This window comes from Ovis aries, chromosome 14, assembly GCF_016772045.2.
Source record: "Ovis aries strain OAR_USU_Benz2616 breed Rambouillet chromosome 14, ARS-UI_Ramb_v3.0, whole genome shotgun sequence".
Classification (NCBI taxonomy): domain Eukaryota; kingdom Metazoa; phylum Chordata; class Mammalia; order Artiodactyla; family Bovidae; genus Ovis; species Ovis aries.
In genome coordinates this window covers 61,827,888-61,850,259 of record NC_056067.1, presented here as the reverse complement: position 1 = coordinate 61,850,259, position 22,372 = coordinate 61,827,888, and the positions used below count along the sequence as shown (strand labels likewise).

Here is a 22,372-nt window from a genome sequence, read left to right as displayed (position 1 = left end):
TCATTGTGGCAAAATACCTATAACATAAAATTGGCCATTTTAACCATCTTTAAGTGTCTAGTCGTGTTAAATATATTTGCATTTTGAGTCGTGTTAAGTACATTCACATTTGGTGTAACCGAACTCCAGGGCTGTTTTCATCTCGCAAAAGTTCAACTCTGTTCCCGTTCAACAATAATTCCCCCTTTCTCCTTTCCCAGTTCCTGGCAATCACCCTCCTCTTCTCTGTGGCTATGAATCTGACTACTCCAGATACTTCATTTAAGTTGAATCAGAATATTTGTCATTTCCTGTCCGGTTAATTTAGCTTAGTAAATGTCCACCAAGTTCTTTCATGTTGTAGCATCTGTTGGAATGCCCTCCCTTTTTGAGGATAAATAGCACTCTATTATTTGGACCTACCACATTGTCTTATTCATATGTTGGTCAATGGGCACTTGGGTTGTTTCATGTTTTCGTTTTGTGAATAATGCTGCTATGAAAATGAGTGTACAAATACCTCTTCCAGAGTGTGCTTTCAATTCTGTTGGTAGAGCCTTGGAAGTAGAGTGAGCTTCCCTGGTGGCTCAGACAGTAAAGAATCTGCCTGTAATGTGGGAATACCCAGATTTGATCCCTGGGTCAGGAAGATTCCCTGGAGAAGGGAATGGCTACCTGCTCTAGTATTCTTGCCTGGAGAATTCCAGGGACAGAGGAGCCAGGCGGGATATAGTCCATGAGGTTGCAAAGAGTCAGACACAAGTGAGTGACTAACACTTTCTCTTTCAGAAGTAGAATGGCTGGATCATATAGATTTTTGCCTGCTTGTGATGGAGAAATATTCACATACTGAGGTATGAAGTCATTTTTTCTTATGGTTTGTCTTGAACTGTGTGTGAGCTGTCTCGCTGTCTGTGTGCTAGGCCTGTCTCTCTTGAAATCTGGAAGGAATTCGCCCTGTCATGTTGATGTGTGAGCTTTGTTTGGATGAGGTGTAAGAGGATGCTGGAAACAATGCTTCAGCAGAGCAGTTCCTCAGAGCTCTCTGAGAGGCTGCCTTCCCAACTATAGCCCTCAGTTTGGTTCAAATTAATTCTTTTTCTATCCCTATGGTAGGTTCTTTATTGATTGCTTCTGTGGACACAGATTCATTTGATCATCAAGAACCCTGAAAAGGAGGGGCTGTAAAACCAGGGACCCAACTCTCAATCCTCCTCCCTCCCAGTTTTATTTACATGACTTGCACAATCTGCTTGAGACCTGAGACACTCAATTGTGGGGAACCCTTAAGCCCAGCTCAGCACCAATTAGGAGTTTGTTGTTACATTCATCCACAAAGTCATATCCAGCTCTTTGCAACTCCATGAACTGCAGCATGCCAGGCATCCCTGTCCTTCACTGTCTCCTGGAGTTTGCTCAAACTCCTGTCCATTGAGTCGGTGATGCTGTCTAACCATTTCACCCTCTGCCACCCCCTCCTACTCCTGCCCTCAATCTTTCCCAGCATCAGGGTCTTTTCCAATGAGTCTGTTCTTCGCATCAGGTGGTCAAAGTATTGCAGTTTGAGCTTCAGCACCAGCCCTTCCAATGAATATTCCAATGAATGATTTTCTTTAGGATTGACTGGCTTGAATTTCTTGCTGTCTAAGGGACTCACTTCCCTAGTGGCTCAGATGGTAAAAGCATCTGGCTACAATGCGGGAGATCTGGGTTCGATCCCTGGGTCAGGAAGATACCCTGGAGGAGGAAATGGCAACCCACTCCAGTACTCTTGCCTGGAAAATCGCATGGACAGAAGAGCCTGGTGGGCTGCAGTCCATGGGGTCGCAAAGAGTCGGACATGACTGAGCAACTTCACTTCACTTCAAGGGACTCTTAAGAGTCTTCTCCAGCACCACAGTTCAAAATCACCAAAGTTCAATTCTTTGGTGCTCAGCCTTCTTTATGGTCCAGCTCTCATATTCACACAAGACTACCAAAAAACCCAAAGCTCATAGATTAGACATAGCTTTAAATACTTATTTTCCATTTTAATTAGTTTCACAAAATATTGTATTTCAAGCAAATACTGTTCATTCCCCTTGATATCATCTGAAAAATAAAATTTTCTCTGTTTTGGGGCACATAAAATATTATATGTACATGTGATTCTTTTATTATATAGCTCATCGAATATAATTGACCATTTTCTGCATTTCAGACACTGTTTCAGCTGCTAGGGAGAAAATGGTGGTCAAAAGTGTTGTGAGTTGAATGTATTTCCCCGTTCTCAAATTCCTCTGTTGAAACCCTAACCCCCAGGACCACAGAATGTGACTGTATTTGGTGAGAGGGCCTTAAAGAGGTAGCTAAATCTAAATGAGGTCATTAGAGTTGGCCCTAACCCAATATGACTGATATCCTCATAAGAAGAGGTGATTAGAACACAGAGAGCATACAAAGAGACCAAGAGGTGGAGAGATTTAGCACACAAAAATACAAGACACTTAGATGCAGTGAATTTCATAGAAACCGCGAACATTTAAAAATATATTTTAATACGTATATCTTATATAGATACATATTTTATGCATTTAATTATACATATTTTACTATGCATAGACATATTCACATGTACACACATGCTTCACTTTTTACAAATATTGCATGTTTAAATTGATTTGTGACCACTGTGTTATCAATTGATATTTACCATATTTTAGAAAAAATATTTTTAAATCAAGGGGTGTACTTTTTTTAAAAGCAAAATGCTATTGCACACGGAGTAGAACATAGCATAATGTAACTTTTTAAAAACGTGACTTTTATATGCATGGGGAAACTAAAAAATTTGTGTATGACTCCTTTTATTGCCATTTTTTTAAATTGGGTCATCTGGACCCAACCAGCAATATTCCCAGTGTATACCTGTATGGGTAATCATATTTGATTAATGAATGAATCTCCAATTTGGGTCACATCACTTATTTTATTGGTTGCACTGTGCAGCTTGTGGGATCTTAGTTCCCCCATTTGGGACAGAACTCGCACAGCCTGCAGGGGAAAAATGGAGTCCTAATGACTGGACCACCAGGGAACTCCCCATACCATTTAATAGTTATAAAAATGCACCATTTTCTTTCCTGGAGAATTACCCACATACTGGTTTTGGCTGATTGCATTTTCAGTTGAAATGTGAATCTATCCTTTATATCTGCTCTGAGCTGGGAGTTGCTCTAGAGGCTTGATTGTATTCTGATGCAGTTTGTCATCAAGGCTATGTTCCAGGAAGTGTTCTGTACTGCTTATCACAGCTCATCGGGTGGCACAGGACCTGGGTGTCCCACATCAGTAAGGGAAGAATGACAATCAGGTGATGTCAACCTCCTCCATCAAAGTTTCACCTGACAGCTTCAGTCCCCATTAATTTCTCAGCCAATAATTTCATTAGAACTCGCTAGATAGTGATATCTCTAATTCTGTTAATCTTCCTGCATTTATTCTTTAATCCACCTGATAATTTTGCTGTTTAGTTTCTTGACTTCCATCCCCCTTTTACTCTACTTCAGTTGTTCATTCCCACAAACAACCCTCTATATCATTATCACGGACATCATGCAAGTCCATGACCTCAGTTTCGAGCATTCTGTTCTGCAGCAACCACTTTTCATCTTGTTTCACAGGTTCGTTTTCCATCTTTTAGCTTCACCCAACTGTAAGCATTTATCAACCAATTATTACTCCCCATCCCATTCCCCTTCCTCTAGCAATGCAGGTGTCCTTGTTGTTTTTGCAATTAAGAACTTTTTCTCATCAACTCTGTTGTGCAACTCTAATGTTCTACCACAGAAGAGTAAAGAGAAATGATCATTTGGATGATGTTACACTACATCTCAGTAAGCTGGAGGAAGAGATTAAAATGAGCGTTTCCCTTTATCGTTACTCAATGATCCACTTTATCTGTTATTCTCTTTTTCTTAAACTCTACTTTGTTCTATAATAAGATAGCTGCTCTAGCATTCTTGTGTTACTGTTTGTACAACGTGTTTGTTCCCTTCCTTTTAATTCCAACCTATTTATGTCCTAATGTTTAAAGTATAACCCTGGACAGGAAATATACTTACCTGCATTTCCTTCCCAGGCCACAGTCTCTGTGTTTTCAGTGGAAATAGACACAAGAAGGTGCTTCTTATACCCCCATTAATATTTTAATGCTTTCTCTGGTTGATGGTTATTTTGTTGTACTTTCTTTGTGAAAATTCACCTTGAGGCTCACTTATGAAGCATGTGCTTTTCTGAATATATATTTTGCTTTGAAAAGTCTACTTCAAAATTATTCAATAGTAAAGTCATATCTGCTGGCAATAAGCACATGGTTGTAAATGCATTTCACCTTCAGGCTCCATAGAGGCTCAAAGTGCCACTTGAACTGGAAGATACTTCTGAGTCTGGAGGGATTCCACACAGCGTCTATGTCCTGTGGTTAAGAAGATTCATCATCAGGGATGTTTCCGTCAAGCATGTGGGGACTGGAGGCCGGCGGCTGTTGATCATCATTCTCCCCCAGGCTGTGTCGGATCCCAAATCCAAAGTATATGACAGATCCTAGTAGGGAGAGGAGACAGTGAGAAGCGACAGTAGGAGCTCTCCTCACTTAATGAAAGCCCAGCAGGTGTCCTCTGCTTTCTGTCATGTCTGACAGTTTAGGGGAGAGGTAGCAGGAAGACACTTGGCTTCAGTCACTCAAGGGGCCTCAGTTTTCAAGAAAGGCACTCACCAATCCCCATCCAGAGGCCAAACTGGACCCAGGTCCTAGTGTTCATCTGCATCATCAAGTAAACGTTGACAAAGATGCTCACCAGTGGGAGGATGGGCCAACAAAGGACCTGGGGACAAAGTCAATTCATCCCTGAACACACCCCAGACGTCTGAAAGGGAGACCCTACTCCACGTGGGCAGGAAGAGTCCAGTTCAACGCAGGCTGTGTGTTCAGTGCCTACTGAGATTGTGTGTGTAAAGCGCTGAGCGTGGATCAGGAAAGGGTCAGTTGGTTTTAGCAGCTTCCCTCTGGGAGCAACTCCTGATCCAGCCTACAGCATTTAGATGTCAGAGCAGGCTGCCTTCATTCCTCAAGGTGGAGAGCTTGGATACATAAGGTCACTTACCTTGCAGTGAAGAGGAGAGGGGTTCTGGGGCTGCCTCAGGATGATGGCCGTGACCCCAATGATGAGCAGCAGCAGCACAGCCACTGTCGTGTACACTGAGAGTCCAGAGAATACACGGCTGGTCAACAGGGCCAGGATCACGCTCAGGACCATCAGCAGGAGAACTGCAAGGTCAAGGAGGAGGAGAACAGGCTGGACCCAGAAGACAAAGACATCAGGACCTTGGGTCACACCCATCTCAAAACTGCCCACCTCAGGAAGGGCCATTATCTCTCCAAGATTCCTCCTCAACTGCCCAAAACACACTACCCTACCCATACTGTCAAATTTAGAATACAGCCAAAGAGAAACCCCACTGCTCACCAAGCAGGAAGGCACATCCATAGACAATCCGCCCAGATTTCCGAGTGGGGATGGTGCTGGGAGGGAACCACAGAGTCTTCAGAATCCTTGCATTTTCTGCTTCAGGTACAGATTGTAAAGGTCTTGCTTCCAGCTGAGAAAAATCTATTTCCTCTTCTGCTGTCTCATTCTGGCTTAAATTCTGTTCTGGCTGATACCTGAATTAGAAATACCAAGGCAGTATTAATAGTATCCCCTATTCATTCAACATCACCCAGATGATTCCATCTCTTTCCCAAATTAATGATTGTTGGTCATTTTGAAGGCAGCGTGAAGGCAGAAGAGGATCATCTTCACATCAGTCCCCACCAGTCAAAGAGCCTCAGTCAGCGTGTTGTGGAGTCTCACCTGAGGACAAGCGCAGAAAAGGCCACCAGGGAGTAAGCGAGCAGGGTCCCAGTTGACATGAGGTCCGCAAGATCAGTGAGCTCTAAGAGTAGTGCCATGACCGCTAAAATCAGGGCACAAACAAGGTAGGGGGAGAGAGTGAGATAGTGGAAATATGCAAGTTAAGAAAACTGATCAAACAAGTTTTGTTTATTCACCTGCAAGACTTCCAGAAGCCAAGATGGTCCAGATGGCAGTTCGTGTGCGGGCATGGATTTGGGCAAGTCTCCTGAAAAGGAGCCCATCCTCTGCCATTGTGTAGATCACACGAAACATAGGGAACATGGTGCCCAGGAGGCTGGGAGAGAAAGTGGGCACATGGGAGGAAGGGGAGAAGCATGAGAGGCTGGGGTTTCTGCTCCCTAGTCTACATGGGGTAAGCTGTTTCTCAGTCTGAAGCTACGATGTCTGATAATCTGACAGAGGGTGGAGAAGAAGCTTTGACACTGACCTGGATGAAAGAGCGCAGATGGTGAGGGCAGCCAGGACACATCTTAGAGGGCCCCACCCAACACCGAGGAAAGCCTGCGGCAGGAGGCTCTCAGGATGAATCTGGTAGTAGGGCACCATGAGGGTGAGTGCTGCTGAGCCACCAACATACACCAAAAAGCAGATGAAGATCGTGACCACGATGCTAATGGGGATGGAAAGCCGAGGATTTCTGGCTTCTACTCCTGCGAGATGGGTGGAGTATTAGGTCAGTAAACACACTGGAATGAAACCACAAAATCCAATTACCTTTCACCTCCAAACGCAGTCTAGACTTCTTCCAACCGCTATGCCCAAGGGCAGCCCAACCTGCCCAGACCCTTGATAAGAAACACAGTGACCACGTTACCTGTAGTAGCAATGACATCAAAGCCATCAAAAGCATAGATGCATGTTGCTATTCCATGGAGAATCCCTTCAATGCCAAAAGGTGTAAACCCTCCAGCACCCAGAGGACCCAAGCTGTGATGAGAGAATGAATGAGGAAGAACATGGGTGAGGTGAGTTCAGCCATCTCTACTTCTTCCCTCAGTTACTATCACAACTCCTGGACTCCATGACTCCACCATGGGATTCATCAGCCCCAATACCTTTGGTCCCCACCACGTTCCCAGCTGTGCGTATCACACACATAGACATTATTCAGCCAAGAGGACTCCCCTAACCTCGAGGTGTCAGTGGATGCAGATGTGTTCAACGTGTAGTCCTGGTCTGTGAGGTTCCAGTTGTGCAGGTCTCCCTTAATGAAGCCAGAGACGATGATGAAGATGAGAATAGCAAGGTTCAAGAATGCAAACACTTTGTTAAGCATGACTGATTCTTGAAGTCCCAGAACCAGTAGTCCTGTGGAAAGATGGAATATGAGGCATCCACAATAACTAAATCCGCAGACATACAAAGAAAACTAGTGGTTGTCATAGACTGGGGTTTATGGATGGGTGAAAGGTAGACAGTGACTGCTCAGCGGGCACAGGGGTTCCTTCTGTAGTGATGAAGATGTTTGGAGCTGCATGGAGGAGATGTTTGCACGACACTGTGAGTTTACTAAGTGCCACTGGATGGTACACATTAAGATGGCTAATTTCTTTTTTTTAAAATTTTACTTTACAATACTGTATTGGTTTTGCCATACATCAACATGAATCCACCACGGGTGTACATGAGTTCCCAATCCTGAACCTCCTCCCCGCCCCCACCTCCCTCCCCGTACCATCTCTCTGGGTCATCCCAGTGCACCAGCCCCAAGCATCCTGTATCCTGCATCGTACCTAGACTGGCAATTCGTTTCTTACATGATATTATACATGTTTCAATGCCATTCTCCCAAACCATCCCACCCTCTCCCTCTTCCACAGAATCCAAAAGTCTGTTTTATACATCTGTGTCTCTTTTGCCATCTCACATACAGGGTTATCGTTACCAAAAGATGGCTAATTTCTTATTGTGGCGATTGTCTCACAATAAACGCATCGATCAACATCACTTTATACATCTTAAAATTATGTAATATTGTATCTCAATTAAGACAAGCTACGACAAGCCTAGACAGAACCTTAAAAAGCAGAGACATCACTTTGCCAACAAAGGTCTGTAAACAAAGTTGCAGTTTTTCCAGTAGTTATGTATAAAAGTGAGAGTTGAACCATAAAGAAGCCCAAGCACCAAAGAGTTGATGCTTTCAAACTGTGCTGCTGGAGAAGACTCTTGAGAGCTCCCTGGACAGCAACGAGATCAAGCCAGTCAGTCCTAAAGGAAATCAGCCCTGAATATTCATCGGAAGGACTGATGTTGAAGCTGAAGCTCTAATAGTTTGGCCACCTGATATGAAGAACCAACTCATTGGAAAAGATGCTAATGCTGGGAAAGACTGAAGGCAGGAGGAGAAGGGGATGACAGAGATGGTAGGATGGCATCATCAACTCAATGGACATGAGTTTGAGCAAACTCGGGGAGATAGTGAAGGGCAGGGAAGCCTGCTGTACCTCAATTCATGGGGTCGCAAAGATGTGACTTAGCGACAGATTGTTATTGTTATAACAATCTCAATTATATCGCAAAAAAATCCGGGGGATATGGTAAATGATTAATTTTATTTTGTGGGAATTTCCGCTCAAATAAACAAATATCTTCAGTCTCAGTACAGGGACGAAACTTGTAGGCCTAAAGTAAATGATTATCAGGTGGGAATGATTTTGTCTCTGAAGAGACTTGGCAATATCTTGAGGCATTCCGATTGTCATAATTTGGCTGGTGGGCATTGCTGTTATCTAGTAAGTAAAGACTGAGGGTGCTAATCAACAGTTGACAATGACTGAAAAGAAAATTCACAATGAATAAGACAGCTCCCTGACATTGAAGAATGATGTAGTGCCCAGAATGTCAGTAGTGCCAAGGGTGAAAACCAATGGTTTGTATCTTGGCTTCTTGTCTCTCCTATCTCAGTTCACTCCAGTCCTACCTGATGTGAAGAGCTGACTCATTGGAAAAGACCCTGATGCTGGGAAAGATGGAGGGCAGGATGAGAAGGGGATGACAGAGGATGAGATGGCTGGATGGCATCACCGACTCAATGGACATGAGTTTGGGCAAACTCTGGGAATTGGTGATGAATAGGGAGGCCTGGCGTGCTGCGTTTCATGGGGTCGCAAAGAGCTGGACACGACTGAGCGACTGAACTGAATTATCCCACCATTCTGGAACTCCAAGCTTTCTTCACCTCAACTCCCCCTCCACATCCCACTCTTTCCATTCTGTCCTGAGCCCTGTCTCACCTGTGAGCAGCAGCACCAGGAGCAGGGCAAAAAAGTCTGGATGCCTGGCCAGGAAGTAGGGCATATATGGAGAGAAAGTTCCCTGGAATGCCTGAGAGATGTGGTTCCCAATGAGACTGTCAAAGGCGATGCTCCAGGCCTTGGCCTCACTGGCGGTGCCTGCAGCAGCAAGAGAACACTCACTGACAAAGAGAAATTGAACCCTTATCACGTACCATGGGATGTTCTGGGGGGCGGGGGTGGAGGTGAAAAACAGACAAAATACCTAATCTTACAAAGTTCTCTTTTATAGAGTGGAGAGGATACACCCTTCGCAAGCGGCACTAATGGTGAAGAAGCTGCTTGCCAATGCAGGACACGTAAGAGATGCAGGTTCAATCCCTGGGTTGGGGAGATCCCCAGTGGTAGGAAATGGCAACCCACTTCAGTGTTCTTGCCTGGAGAATCCCATGGACAGAGGAGCCTGGTGGGCTACAGTCCATGGGATCGCAAAGAGTTGGATGTTACTCAAGCAACCTGGCGCTCAGAGTAGACTCAGATGATTCACAAAACAGGTCAACTATTTAATATGTTAGGAGGAGATTAATATGAGGCTAAAAACTATAACAGGGAAGTGGGACCTAGAGGACCGGGAAGTGAGGGTGACAATTTAAGTCGAATTGTAAACAAAAATCCCACAAAGGAAACAGCGGAGCAGAGACTTCAGTATGGTGAGGGGAAGGGCCTGGGGGACATGCCTCCTTATCACCCACTCCTTTCAGTTCCTTTTCCTGCTCAGTTCTTGGTTCAGTCATTTAAGGAGAGCAGAGCTGACCTAACTAGAATACAGTTATAAGGGTTTCCTGCCACGTTACCCAAGCCCCCCCCAAGGTGGATTAATGAAGTTCTCATGAATCAGTGAGGACTCAACTACCCGCTCTGAATTTCCTGATCTTAAGCCCCACACCTTCCCCCACCCCACCGTCTCACCGATGACAAAGGACAGGATGAGGTTCCAGCCAATGATGAAGGCACACAGTTCTCCCATGGTGACGTAGCTATAGAGATACGCAGAACCGGAGCGTGGTACCCGGGCCACCAACTCTGCGTAGCAGAGCCCGGACAAAAGAGTTGACAGGCCAGCCAGCAAGAAGCAGATGACGATTGCTGGTCCCGCTTCGTACACAGCCACTTCTCCAACCACGATGTACACGCCAGCTCCTAGGGTACCGCTCACACCCAGAGCTGTCAGGTCTATGGTGTTCAGACAGTGGGCCCTGCCCCTCTCAGACTCCTCCCTGGGCTCCAGCCGCCGCCTACGGACCAGCTTCTGACCAAACTGGTGAACATCCTGACACAACATCCTAGAGAATCGAGGAGGCTCAGATCTGCTGAGAAAACAGCATAGCAAGCCATCAAGAAGGTCCATCTGCCCTTGGCCCCGGGAGTCCAGTTCCATGGAGTGACAGAGTGATGGGAACAGGTGGTAAGAGGGCAGATGGAGGGAGTTCTCTATCTCTGAGATATGGTTCCTTAAACCTAAGTGAATCTTTTAAGATGTTTCAAAGTTACGGAAAGAGTTGCTTGAAGAGAAGCGAGGGGGAGCACTTCTCTTAATGAAGTGTGATTTTATTCCTCGTCTCTTCTTTACTGAAAATACACATCCTACTTTCCTGTTGCATATTAAAATGCTTCCGTTATTGTTTCTAGCAGCTTTACCTATATATTTCAGATAGAACCCTCAACTCTTAAAACCTAGCAAAGCTAAAACATAATTATTTCGAAAGTGTTCATTCAAAAACTTTTATCCTATACCAAGCCAATTTTCTTGCTAACAAATGCTGTAACATAAATTTAGTGACTTTCAGGCAACCCAGCTATAGTAAAATTATTATGCTTAATATTGATGACTCTGAAGATATGTCTATATTAACAAACTTAAACAGACTTTAAGGTCAGATATCAGTTTAACGCTGAATATTTCCCAGAGTGTGTGAACCTGTATTTAGCTTCATTCTTGTGTTTAGAATTATTTGCTTTCTTTAAGCCAACTTAATAGCGCTCCTTTACAAATCAGCAACACTATCCAAAAGCAAAGGCTGAGACGTACGTCAATCCAGACAGAGACCTCACGGTTTCATTTTCTAAACTTAGCCATGAGTCAGCTATTGCAATATGAAACTCACTAGTTTGTAAACTCACTAGTAACAGTAAAATACAGTTACTCTTTAAATAAATATATTTATGTAAAATTTTTATAAAGTTTTAAAATAAGTAATAAGTAAAAATTTTAAATGATTCTTCCATGTTTTATCCTCAGTCTCAGAACTTAGACATGGCTTAGATAAGTGTTCCTAAAAGCCCTGGTCTCAAGGCATAGGCAGAAAAAATCATGTTCTCCTAGCAGGAGTTGTTCTTTAAGGGTCATTTCTCCAGAGTCCAGAGAATATTGTGGCCACACACTGTTAGAATAAAATATCTTCTTTCTTTTCTGTAGCCATAGTTTCGTAGGTAAATTTTAGACCAGAGAGTTCTCAAATTGGCCCTGATAACAGGGGGAAAGTGGCTGATAAAATGTTGTACCAGCAAAGACTGTTTCTCTGGAAAGAAGGGGGTCTAATTTTAATCCAAAGAGTCTGAAGCAGTAGGGGAACTTGCAGGTTTGGGGAAGCTTGGTTCCCCTCCGAGAGCTGGGAAAAACTAGAAGGGGATCATTTAGAATGAATAGGACATTTAATATCAGCTTATTTTCCCATCCATGGCAACAAAGATTTAATTGTAAGAAACTATATAAGATAGTAGAATATTATAATCCAGAGACCTAATTTTTTAGGTCATTTTCCATCCTTCAACTTAAATAAAGACCAGTGATCATGAAAACAAATCTAAGTTTCCCCTTTCTTGGCCCATCTGGCTTAAAAAGGACAATGTCCCAGGTTGAACAACTGGCAACCAAGAATAGCACTCCTAGAAATGAAGCCCAGCCTCCCAGAAACACGACTCGGGGGCCCCTGAGGGAGACCCAGACTGCCCTCTGAATTTCCTTCGAATCCTGTGCGTGGTGGAATTTTGAGAGTCCTCTACTCTCCCATTGCTCACTGACCAGAAGTCTGTAGTTGACCCAGTCCCTCCCATGAGGGGTTCCCAGGTGCGGGGGTGGAGTGGGGGTGTCGAGGGAACATTTGAACCGGTGCCAGTGTCACCGGGGTGCCCCTTGAGGAGCGTCTGCCATAGCGGTGAGGTCAGCTCAGTAGGCTGTGCCCCTTGCTGTGCATGCGCTGTCGCAGCCTGGAGTGGCGGAGAGCTGCTGGCAGAACTGGAGGTGGCTACGAGGGAGAAGGCCACAGGGCTCAGGACCTGAGGGCCAAGTGCTGAGAGCAGTCTCACAGCGGATTTGTGCACACGGAGCACAGTGGGAGAGAAAACAGCAGAAATAGCCCCAGGTCTATCACCCCATTTGTTTGGTGTCTAAGGTAAAACTGAAGGGGACATAAGGCTTAGGTGAAAAAGAAACCTTGCTTCTCAAGTAAATGAGTAAATTCTAATTAGTAAATTAGTAAAATCAAGTAAATTCTTTACTTCTCAAGTAAAGAAGATCACAGGACAAGAAGAATTTGCCTGCTGGTGGGTTGCTTGGGGAGAACGACAGGGAAGACTGACTGTGGGGGCTGGGGGTTGTAATTTTTCTACTCCTGGGAGATAAAAGTGCAGTGTGTAGCAGGGAGCAATTTGTTGGAGGCAGTGGCAGGTGCCAAGCTATGATCCCCCTTGCGTTGCTCTCAGTGTTGAAGAGGATGGGCACAGGGCATGCTGGGAGTTGTAGTTCCTGCAGAGCCAGTGAAAGACGGAGAGAGGAGAGAGAAGAACATGACTTGGGCTCCTTCACTGAGCGCACCTGTAGCCCTGCGGATCTTGGAAGGAGAACAAAGCAGAGAGTGGGAGCAAGCAAGTGCTCATGGGAGAGAGAGAAACTCAGAGGTCTCCAGCCAGCAGTCTGTGGAGACCTGCAGTTTACCTTGAAATCCTGGGTCTCAGCATCAGACATTCTTGGATAGAGTCAGGCGTGTGTGGTGGCTTAGTTCTCTGCTCAGGAATCCAGGGTCCAATTTCTGGGGGAAAACCAGGAATCCTAGCCGCTGGTCCACCAGGGGCCACAGGTTAGAGACAAGGTTCCTCTGGCTCTCGTCCCCGTTGATACATTCGTTTCTCAAGGAGTCAAAAGCTGTAAAAACACACACACACACACACAAAGAAAGAAAAAGTGTACAAAGTATATTAGAGACACAGCCCAACAAGCCAGAGGCACAGAGAAATTGCTTGTTCAGTTCAGACCAAAGGGAGGCAGAATTGCACACCCGGAGAGAAGAGATGTGGGCCTTCCCTTGAGGAGGAGGAGCCCCATAAAAGGGCAGTTAAGTCATTCACACAGGGCGCTTCTTCCAGATTTGTTCACCTTTGGCCAATTGTCTGGTTTCTTTTTCCACACCTGCCCTGCCCTAGGATCCTCCCCAAAACACATGTACAACTTCTTTCCAAGATGGATTTTAGTCCAGAGCCCTGTGAGGGTGTCCTTGGCATCACCTATTACAGGATGGTGCCCCCTTCTTTTTCACCTCCAAGGAGGCTTTCTGGGCATGTGCAGTGTCTCCCCAGTCCCAAGGGTGGGAAATATGTGACCTCTTGATCTTTGAATCAAATAGAGTTTAGCTCTGCTGTAATTGTTATCTTAAGAGTCCACAGGAGACAAAGTCCAGCTACTTACGATCTTCTTGTCATTTCTATCTCGAGGTGCCAACAGGAGGCTGGCTGTAAATGTCTAGCCTAGAGCCCACCTGCCTCCTTCCTCAGGATATGTAAACAGGAGTCAAATTCTAAATGCCCAGCCTGGATTCTGCCTTACCTAGATCCTGCCTCAGGGCCATATGGGGCTCCTAGGCGTTATTTCTGTCCCTTGTTTCTTGTAGGCAGACTCCAGCCTCCAGGACCTTCCCTGAGTTCCAAAGGGCAGCTTCAAGCAGTTTGCTAATCACAGAGCTTCCGAGAAACCACCTGAGACAAAATTAAAGGGGCCAAAGCAATTTCATTGTCTAAAAATGTTCTACCTACAAAAAGAGACCTTTAAAAAGTAAGGTTGCAGTTACTAGCTGCCAGCAGATATTGTTCTGTGAATGGATGTGGCATCCTAGTCCGATGCAACTCAGAAAACTCGTTTTTGGCAATGCAAGCACTTGTCTGAGATCACACCCTGCGTCACCTAGCTATTTCCTCGGATGTCTGCACCGCAGCTACTTCATTTTGACTTTTACCTGTAGTTTTCTCCTCAACAGCCAAAGCAGGTGCCACCATTAGTGATGTCAGTGTTTGTCTACGTATGCAAAGATGAAAGAATCGGGGCTCATAAGATCTTCTCCTGACTTGTGGACACAGTGGAGGAAGGAGCGGGTGGGACAAATTGGTAGAATAGCATTGAAACATAAACGCTGTGTGTGCTAAGTCACTTCAGTCATGTCCAACTCTTTGTGACCCCGTGGACTGTAGCCCTCCAGGCTCATTCGTTCATGGGATTCTCCAGGCAAGAAGACTGGAGTGGATTGCCATTCTCTTCTCCAGGGGATCTTCCAGACCCAGGGATCAAACCTGGGTCTCTTGCATTCTTTACCATCTGAGCCCCCAGGTAAGCCCCCAAACGTATACATTACCACGTGCAAAATGGACAGCTAACGGGAAGTTGCTGTGTAACACAGGGAGCTCAACCCAGTGCTCTGTGACAACCAACCTAGAGGGGTGGGACGGGGGGGGTGGGTGAGAGGGAGGTTCAAGAGGGAGGGGACACATGTATACCTACGGCTGATGCACGTTGTTGTACGGCAGAAACCAACAGAACATTGTAAAGAAGCAATCTTGCGACTGAAAATAAATTTTAAAAAGTCTTCTGAAAGTTCTAACTCTCTGACGGCCTGTTCTGCCAGTTTCCCCAGTGCACAGACTGCTTCATTCCTGATCTCCACCCTAAACTCCTCTCAGCGGGTGTTGAACGTCAGCAGCTGCAGCAGCTCCGGACTTAATCCTTGTAGAGGTAGATGGCAGGTGCCAGTTTCCAGTCTGCAGGGCTCCGGTACGGTCATAAATTCAACCACGGGTTGGGTGGCAATTCATGACCACTATGGTCCAGGAAAATACTCTCTTGTTGCTTCTCCCAACATCTAGAGTTACACGGTTACCGGCACTGTTCTCATATGAAACTACACGTCATCATTTTATCAGAGGCCAGTTGTGGAAGAAACAACAATTTTGCGAACCAGGAGAAACACAAATAACAAAGCCGGCAGTATTCGTAAGATCATAAGTGAGAATTAAGCTGAGAACTTAATTCCAGTAGATTTCAGGTCGTCTGACTCAATCCATTCTGTATCAGTCCTTATCTCTCAGAGAAATTATTTACTGGCACCATCCATAAGGCACCAGCCCTCTCATTGTTCTCCGAGCTGTGTGGGATCCTGTATTGAAAATGTGGAGTGTTCAGATGAGCCATGGGACTGTCAGACTTCTCTATGGGCTCCAGCGGCCGCCCGTGACCAGCTTCTGAACAAACTGGTGAACGTATGGACGCAGCATCCTAGACACAGCTGAGGAGGGTACGATCTGCTGAGAAGGCGAGACACAAAGTCCTCAGGAAAGTTATCCTAAACAACACAGTCCTACTGTGGAGACCAGGAAACTCTACTCAATATCCTGCGATAAACCATAGGAAAAGAATATGAAAAAGAGGGACTTCCCTGGTGGGCCAGGAGCTAAGACTCCACGCTCCAAATCAAGGGGCCCAGGTCCCATCCCGGGTCAGAGAACTAGATTCCATATACCACAGCTAAGCGTTGGCTCAGACAAATAAACATTTTTGAAAATATGAAAACTGTATTCATAACTGAATCACTTTGCTGTACAGCTGAAATTAATACAACATTAGACATCAACTTTACTTCAATAAAAGAAAAAAAATATATCCATCTGCCCTTGGCCTTGGGAGTCCAATTCCATGAAGCAACAGAATGAGGGGGAGCAGGTGATATAAGGACACACTGGGCAAGTCGTCCATCTCTGAACTTTGGTTTCTTCACACATTAAACATATTTCAAACATATTTCAAACATATTTCAAAGTTACTGGGAGAGTTACTTGAAGAGACGTGAAGAGGAGGAGAATATATCTCCCCAAAATGTCCCACTTTGGATATGGGTTGTTTTGAGCTGAAGGCGATCCAGACCCAGCGGACTCAGGAGTTCTTTGTCTCTCCTTTAACTGCTCAAAATAATTATATTAGGGGACCTACTCCAGGAAGAGAGCTATTACCAGAGAACAGCTTTTAATCTCAAAAGGACTTGCCTGCCTAGAGGAGCAAGCAGCTGTTCACTGACCTCTTGTAAGTTGTCTTCCTCCCCCTTGAGGCCTCAGATCCCTACCTCCTTCTCCTTAGCTCAGGGGAGCATCTGAGCCTCAATTGCCAGACTGTCTCTGAGCCTAGGGGCTTCCCCGGTGGCACAGTCAGTAAAGAACCCGCCTGCAATGCGGGAGACCCAGGTTTGATACCTGGGTGGGGAAGATCTGCTCAGTATTCTTGCCTGGAGAATCCCATGAACAGAGGAGCCTGGAGAGTTGGAGTTCACAGGGTCACAGAGTCCGACATTACTGCTGCGAGTTAGCACGCAAGCCCTGATCCTAATTGCAGCGTGCGGACTGTTTGTGGCAGGCTCCCTGCGGGCTTCCCTTCAGTGGTGGCCTGCAGGCTCCAGGCCCTGTGGGCTCAGGAGCCGCGGGCATGTAGGACCTTAGTTCCCAGACCAAGGATCTTGAACCTGCCTCCCCTGCGTTGGCAGGCAGATTCTTTAGCACTGAGCCACCTGGGAAGCCCTCTGTGTATTTTACCACTATTAAAAAAAATTACTGCCCATGATAAATAATAAAACTTGGGCACAGCAAACTGAAAAGTAACTGAATGTAAGTCATCATGCATTTATTCTTTACATATACCTAAATCTGTGGGTGTTGAAGTCCCTTACAGTTACCCCAATATCTGCAGAAGAGGAAGAACCCATAGATTCGAAGGGCCCACAGTAAAAAGAGATTAAAATCATAAAATCTATACTAGGGCATGATCACCAACCCTACATCATAAACCTTATATAAGGGTGATCTCTAATATCATATGAACAACAGGAAAATTGTCTTAGAGCCTCAAGGCACTGATCCAATCTCCCTCCACCCTTCCTTACACACACACACACAGCACAGACACCAGCTCCTGCTTTCATCTGTAAAACAGGTCTCTCCACCTTCAGGCTGGAGCTGGGCTGACTCCCTGCACTCTGGGGTTGCAGAGGTCTCTTTGGGAGGATGTGAACTCAGCGCCCAGTCTCCCACAGAAGAGGCTGACCCGAGACTTACTGGATCCTTGGAGCAGAGCCTGGAGACCTGGGTCAGTCAGGGAGGCTGAGGATAAGCCATGCAGGGCTGGAGCCGGGACTTCTCCAAGAACCAAAGCCGGGAGTCCTGAGCACAGAAGACAGTCCTCACCCCTGGGCTGCTGGGGTGGGGGTGGGCTGGGAAACACCTGCAGTGTTGTTATCAGCCCTTGACTCTTCTGAGGTTACCCCCAGGCGGTGGTTCCCAGATGGTGTTTATTATAGTAAATTACACATAATGTATCATTTAGCATTGTAACCATTTTAAGTGTCCAGTTCAGAAGCGTTAAGAACATTCACATTTTGGGCAACCAAACTCCAGAACTTTTTTTCATCTCGCAAAACCGAAACTGTACACATTGGACAAAAGCTCCCCTTTCTCCTGCACAGTTGCTGGCAATCACCACTCTACTTCCTGTCTCTATCGCTCTGACCACTGTAGGTAGTTTAGGGGAGCCGTTCAGCATTTGTCATTTTCTATCAGGCTTGTTTCACCTAGTAACATGTCCGCAGGTTCATCCATGTTGTAGCTTATTGGAAACAGGTTATATTCTTTTTGTGATGGCGTGTTTCTTGAATGTTTCATGCTTTTTTGGTAGTTTTCCATTGGCGCTCTCCCATTTGAAGTAGCAGACATCTTCAATCTTTGCTGGTTACCTTCAGCTGGGGTATTCTTTTTTTTTTTTCTTTTTTAAAAAAATTTATTTTTACTTTATTTTACTTTACAGTAGTGTATTGGTTTTGCCATACATTGACATGAATCCACCACGGGTGTATACGAGCTCCCAATCCTGAATCCCCTCCCACCTCCCACCCCATATCATCTCTCTGGATCATCCCCATGCACCAGCCCCAAGCATCCTGTATCCTGTTTTAACGATGGCGGTGTATTATCTGGATCTTTCTCTTTCTATGCCTACACCTACTCCACTTTTCTTGCTCCCTCTTGTGGGAGAATTCTTAGCTTTTCTGTCTCTCTGCTCTGACAACCCACCAGGCTGCCTCCTGGAAAGCTGTCTCTGGATTTCTGGAAAGTGGTGCTAGGGCTCCAGTTTGCGGGCGCCTTCGCCCAGAGCGGGAGCCGGTTTTCTGAGCCCGGGCTCCCCTGGGCACTGCAGGGGGAGGGTCCCACAAGGAGCCCCTGGAGAGCGGGGGAAGTGTGGGTCAAGGACTTGGGGCACAGAGGGTGCCCGTGGACGCAGGAGGTAAATTCCTGGCTGTGGTGCTCAAGGAGGCATGTGGTTGGGTTCCCTGTTGAGAGCAATCCCTTTCACGCCCTTTGAAATGTTGATCGGCCTCTTTGCCAGTACCCTTTCTCTCCCTCCTCATGGAGGTCCCGTCTCAGCACTGTGGAGGCTGCTGTAGAGACACAGCGGTGTCCTGTGTTCTGCAGCAGTGTCCTGCAGAACTAGGCTAACTGGACACTCCCTGAGCTCTTTCCTTTTCTGTGATGGGAGATCAGCCCTGTGAGATGTTTCCCTGTGTGTGTGTGTGTGTGTGTGTGTGTGTGTTTGGGGGGTTGGGGGGTAGTTTCTGCTACTTTCGCTTTGATCCTTTTTTGGAGTGCCAGACTCTTCCCTAGTGAAGGCTGACCTGCGAATTTTCTCCTGTGCATGTGAATCTGCCCAGGTCACTGTTCTCCAGGTGACACCTGCGCCCCCAGAGGGGTCCGGGCAGGTTCCCTGGCTCTGCAGGTTCTGCAGCCCATAGTGAGGTCTGCCAGCCTGTGACCCAGATGCACAGACAGACAACACTCCCCCAGGGTTCCTTGGGCACATGGAGCTAAGTCCTGCCACACTCACAGGGGTGCTTTTCCAACCCAATCCAGAAAATGGGCAGAAGACCTAAACAGACATTTCTCCAAAGAATACACACAGATGGCCAACAAATGCATGAAGAAAAAGATGCTCAACATCGCTCATTATCAGAGACATGGGAATCAACACGACAGCGAGGTATCACCTCCCACCGATCAGAATGGCCATCATCAGAAGTCTGCAAACAGTAAATGCTGGAGAGGGTGTGGAGAAAAGGCAACCCTCTTGCGCTGTTGGTGGGAATGTAAACTGATTCAGCCACGACGGAGAACAGCACGGAGATTCCGTAAAAAACAGAACTTCCGCATGATCCAGAATCCCACTACTGAGCATATAACACGAGGAAAACAATTCAGAAAGACACGAGTACCCAGTGTTTATTCCAGTGCTATTTGCGGTCGCCAGCACATGGAAGCAACCTAACCGTGATGGGCAGAGAAGACGTGGTACACAGGCACGGTGGACTATCACTCACCACGAAAAGAAACGAGACTGGGTTATTTGTAGAGATATGGATGGACCTAGAGTCTGCCATACAGCGTGAAGTGAGAAAGAGAAAGACAAATAGCATACATTAATGTATATGGATGGAATCAAGAAAAACGGTACAGATGAGCCTGTATGCAGGGCAGGAACAGAGACGCCAGGAGAGAGAACAGACATGTGAACCAGGTGGGGACGGGGAGGGTGAGACGAACTGAGAGAGTAGCATTGACGTATATACACTAGTGTGTGTAAGGCTGGTAGCTAGTGGGAAGCTGCTGTCCAGCTCAGGGAGCTTGGCTCAGGGCTCTGTGATGACCTAGAGGGTGGGATGGGGGCGGGGAGGGAGGGGAGTTCAAGGCGGAGGGGACACATGCATACACATAGCTGCTTCACTTCTTTGTATGGCAGAAAAATTACCCCAACTTTTTCAAAAGGTGCTTTCCCTCCTGAATGGATGTCTATTTGTTCTTTGTTTATTGAAATATAGTTGGTTTATAATATTAGTTTCAGGTGTATAGCATAGTGATTCAATATTCTTCCAGTTACTGTATGATATCATTTGCATGTGGAATATAAAAAAAAAAATACAAGTAAATGTATCAAAGGAGAAACAGACTCACAGATCCAGAAAACAAACTAGCGGTTACCGGCGGTGCAAGGGAAGGTTGTTTTTGCTCAGTCACTAAGTCACGTCTGACTCTTTGCAACCCCATGGACTACAAACCAGGCTCCTTTGCCCTCCACTATTTCCTGGAGTTTGCTCAAATTCATGTCCTTTGAGTTGGTGATGCTATCTAACCATCTTATCCTCTGTCACCCCCTTCTCCTTTTGCCCTCAATCTTTCCCAGCATCAGGGTCTTTTCCAATGAGTCAGCTCTTCACATCAGGTGGCCAAAGAGAGGGAAGGAGGCAGGATCAAATTAGGGATATGGTATTCAGAGTTTATACCACGTATACAATAGATAGGCAGCAAGGATAGATTGTAGAGTACATGGAATTGTCACCCTTATCATGTAATAACTTTTGATGGAGTGTAATTGGTGAAACTACTCAGTAGCTATGCTGTACACCTGAAACTATTAATAATATAATACTGTACAACAAGTCTACTTCAATTAAAAAGAAATACAATTCTAATTCTAGTAATTAGAATTGCTATGGGGTTTTACCAATGGCTCACTGTGTAAGGAATCTGCCTGCAGTGCAGGAGATACAGGAGATGGGGGTTTGATCCCTGAGCTGAGAATGATCCCCTGGGTAAGGAAATGGCAGCCCACTCCAGTACTCTTGCCTGGGAAATCCCATGGACAGAGGAGCCTGGCGGGCTACCGTCCATGGGGTTGCAAACAATCAAACACGACTGAGCAACTAAGCACAAATGTTAAGGAGTCTGATTAACATGTGTCATTAAAACTACTGAAATTAATAAGGAAAATATATTTGCGTTCAAGGAAAATTTTTTAAAGTTATAAGGATGAACGTGTATTTTGTTAAAGGGAAGGGAAGAAATTTTGTCCTAAAGTGACATTAAAGTGGGGGAGGGGAGAAGCAGAACCCTGAAAATCTGAGTGTAATAAAGGAAGTTATAGAAAACTTGTGGGGGATTTCCCTGGTGGTCCAGGGGTTCATGGCAGGGGGGCCTGGGTTATACATCCCTGGTCTGGGAACTAAGATTCTGCAAGCTGCAGACAAGGTTCAAAAAAAAAAAAAAAAAAAAGAAGAAGTTGTGCTATCTTTGAAAATCTTCCCAAATCAAATTCCTTTACCACACACACACACACACACACACACACACACACACACACACAAATTATTTGGCCATGGTAAATCTTATCTACGTTATGATGTGGGATCTAATTTCCTAACCAGGGATCAAACTTGAACCCCATGCTTTGGGAGCATGGACTCTTAGGCATTGGACCACCAGGGAAGTCACTCCCAAATAATACTATAAGTGAAATATTTTCTTGACCTCTAGCTAATTTGGGGATTTTTCAGTGAGCCCCTACAACATCTCAGAGAAAGATATTGAACCCATTATAATTAGGAAAATTGGCAAATATTATTAATAGCTATCAGAGTCAAGTAAGTGATGATGAACCTTCTAAGGTGATATTGGAAGGATAAATGTTATCAATATTTTTTTCTAAAAAACTATATGAAATTGTAAAAAGCCTACTATGTCCCAGCATATTGTTATCAGTCATAATTCTAATTATTATCTTGAAATATTAAATGTTATGGAAATAGTAAAAACTCTCCTTTTACTTACCTCAATTGCCATTTAATTTTCCATCTACAGAGCCAAACACTTCACCTCTGGATTTCCCATCTTACATAGGTTATGTAAGGACTCATCCTGTGCTTTATCTCTCTACTTCTTTGCCGAGCATAGCTTTGACTAGACAGACCTTTGTCGGCAAAGTAATATCTCTGTTTTTTAATGCACTCTCTAGGTTTG

The 22,372-nt window shown here is 45.3% G+C and overlaps 1 protein-coding gene across 16 annotated transcripts; it reads right to left on the bottom strand.

Moving 5' to 3' along the window:
• Positions 1-2,495: 2,495 nt before the first annotated feature.
• LOC101121923 (cationic amino acid transporter 3-like) lies at positions 2,496-17,714 on the bottom strand. Of its 16 annotated transcripts, none has more exons than XR_009596451.1 (15): positions 17,591-17,714; positions 14,052-15,796; positions 13,167-13,373; positions 10,142-10,539; positions 9,173-9,331; positions 7,067-7,244; positions 6,751-6,863; positions 6,364-6,586; positions 6,071-6,210; positions 5,874-5,976; positions 5,487-5,683; positions 5,124-5,287; positions 4,736-4,844; positions 4,083-4,563; positions 2,496-3,292 (listed from the first exon to the last, which is right to left on the bottom strand). XR_009596451.1 is itself a non-coding variant. In XM_060399131.1 (15 exons), the coding sequence occupies exons 4-15, from the start codon at positions 13,187-13,189 to the stop codon at positions 4,442-4,444; spliced, it is 1,932 nt and encodes a 643-aa protein (XP_060255114.1). In that variant the 5' UTR covers positions 13,190-13,373; positions 14,052-14,200; positions 14,993-15,883; positions 17,591-17,714; the 3' UTR covers positions 2,496-4,441. The 16 variants fall into 16 exon arrangements, 14 of the variants coding, with proteins under 14 accessions (XP_060255114.1, XP_060255119.1, XP_060255113.1 ...); XM_060399131.1 differs by having other exon boundaries at positions 2,496-4,563; positions 10,142-10,542; positions 14,052-14,200; positions 14,993-15,883; XM_060399136.1 differs by having other exon boundaries at positions 2,496-4,563; positions 14,052-14,200; positions 14,993-15,883.
• Between the last annotated feature and the right edge of the window lie 4,658 nt (positions 17,715-22,372).

What these genes read in the sequence shown, in the direction of transcription:
- LOC101121923 (XM_015105199.4), bottom strand. Translation starts at nt 10,610, where the DNA reads ATGGAACTGGACTCCCGGGGCCAAGGGCAGATGGACCTTCTTGATGGC. An exon ending in CATCCTGTCCTTTGTCATCG is followed by an intron (nt 9,332 to 10,141) that starts GTGAGACGGTGG and finishes TTGCTGCTGCAG; the next exon opens with GCACCGCCAGTGAGGCCAAG. An exon ending in TGGCCTCTGGATGGGGATTG is followed by an intron (nt 4,564 to 4,735) that starts GTGAGTGCCTTT and finishes TCTCCCTACTAG; the next exon opens with GATCTGTCATATACTTTGGA.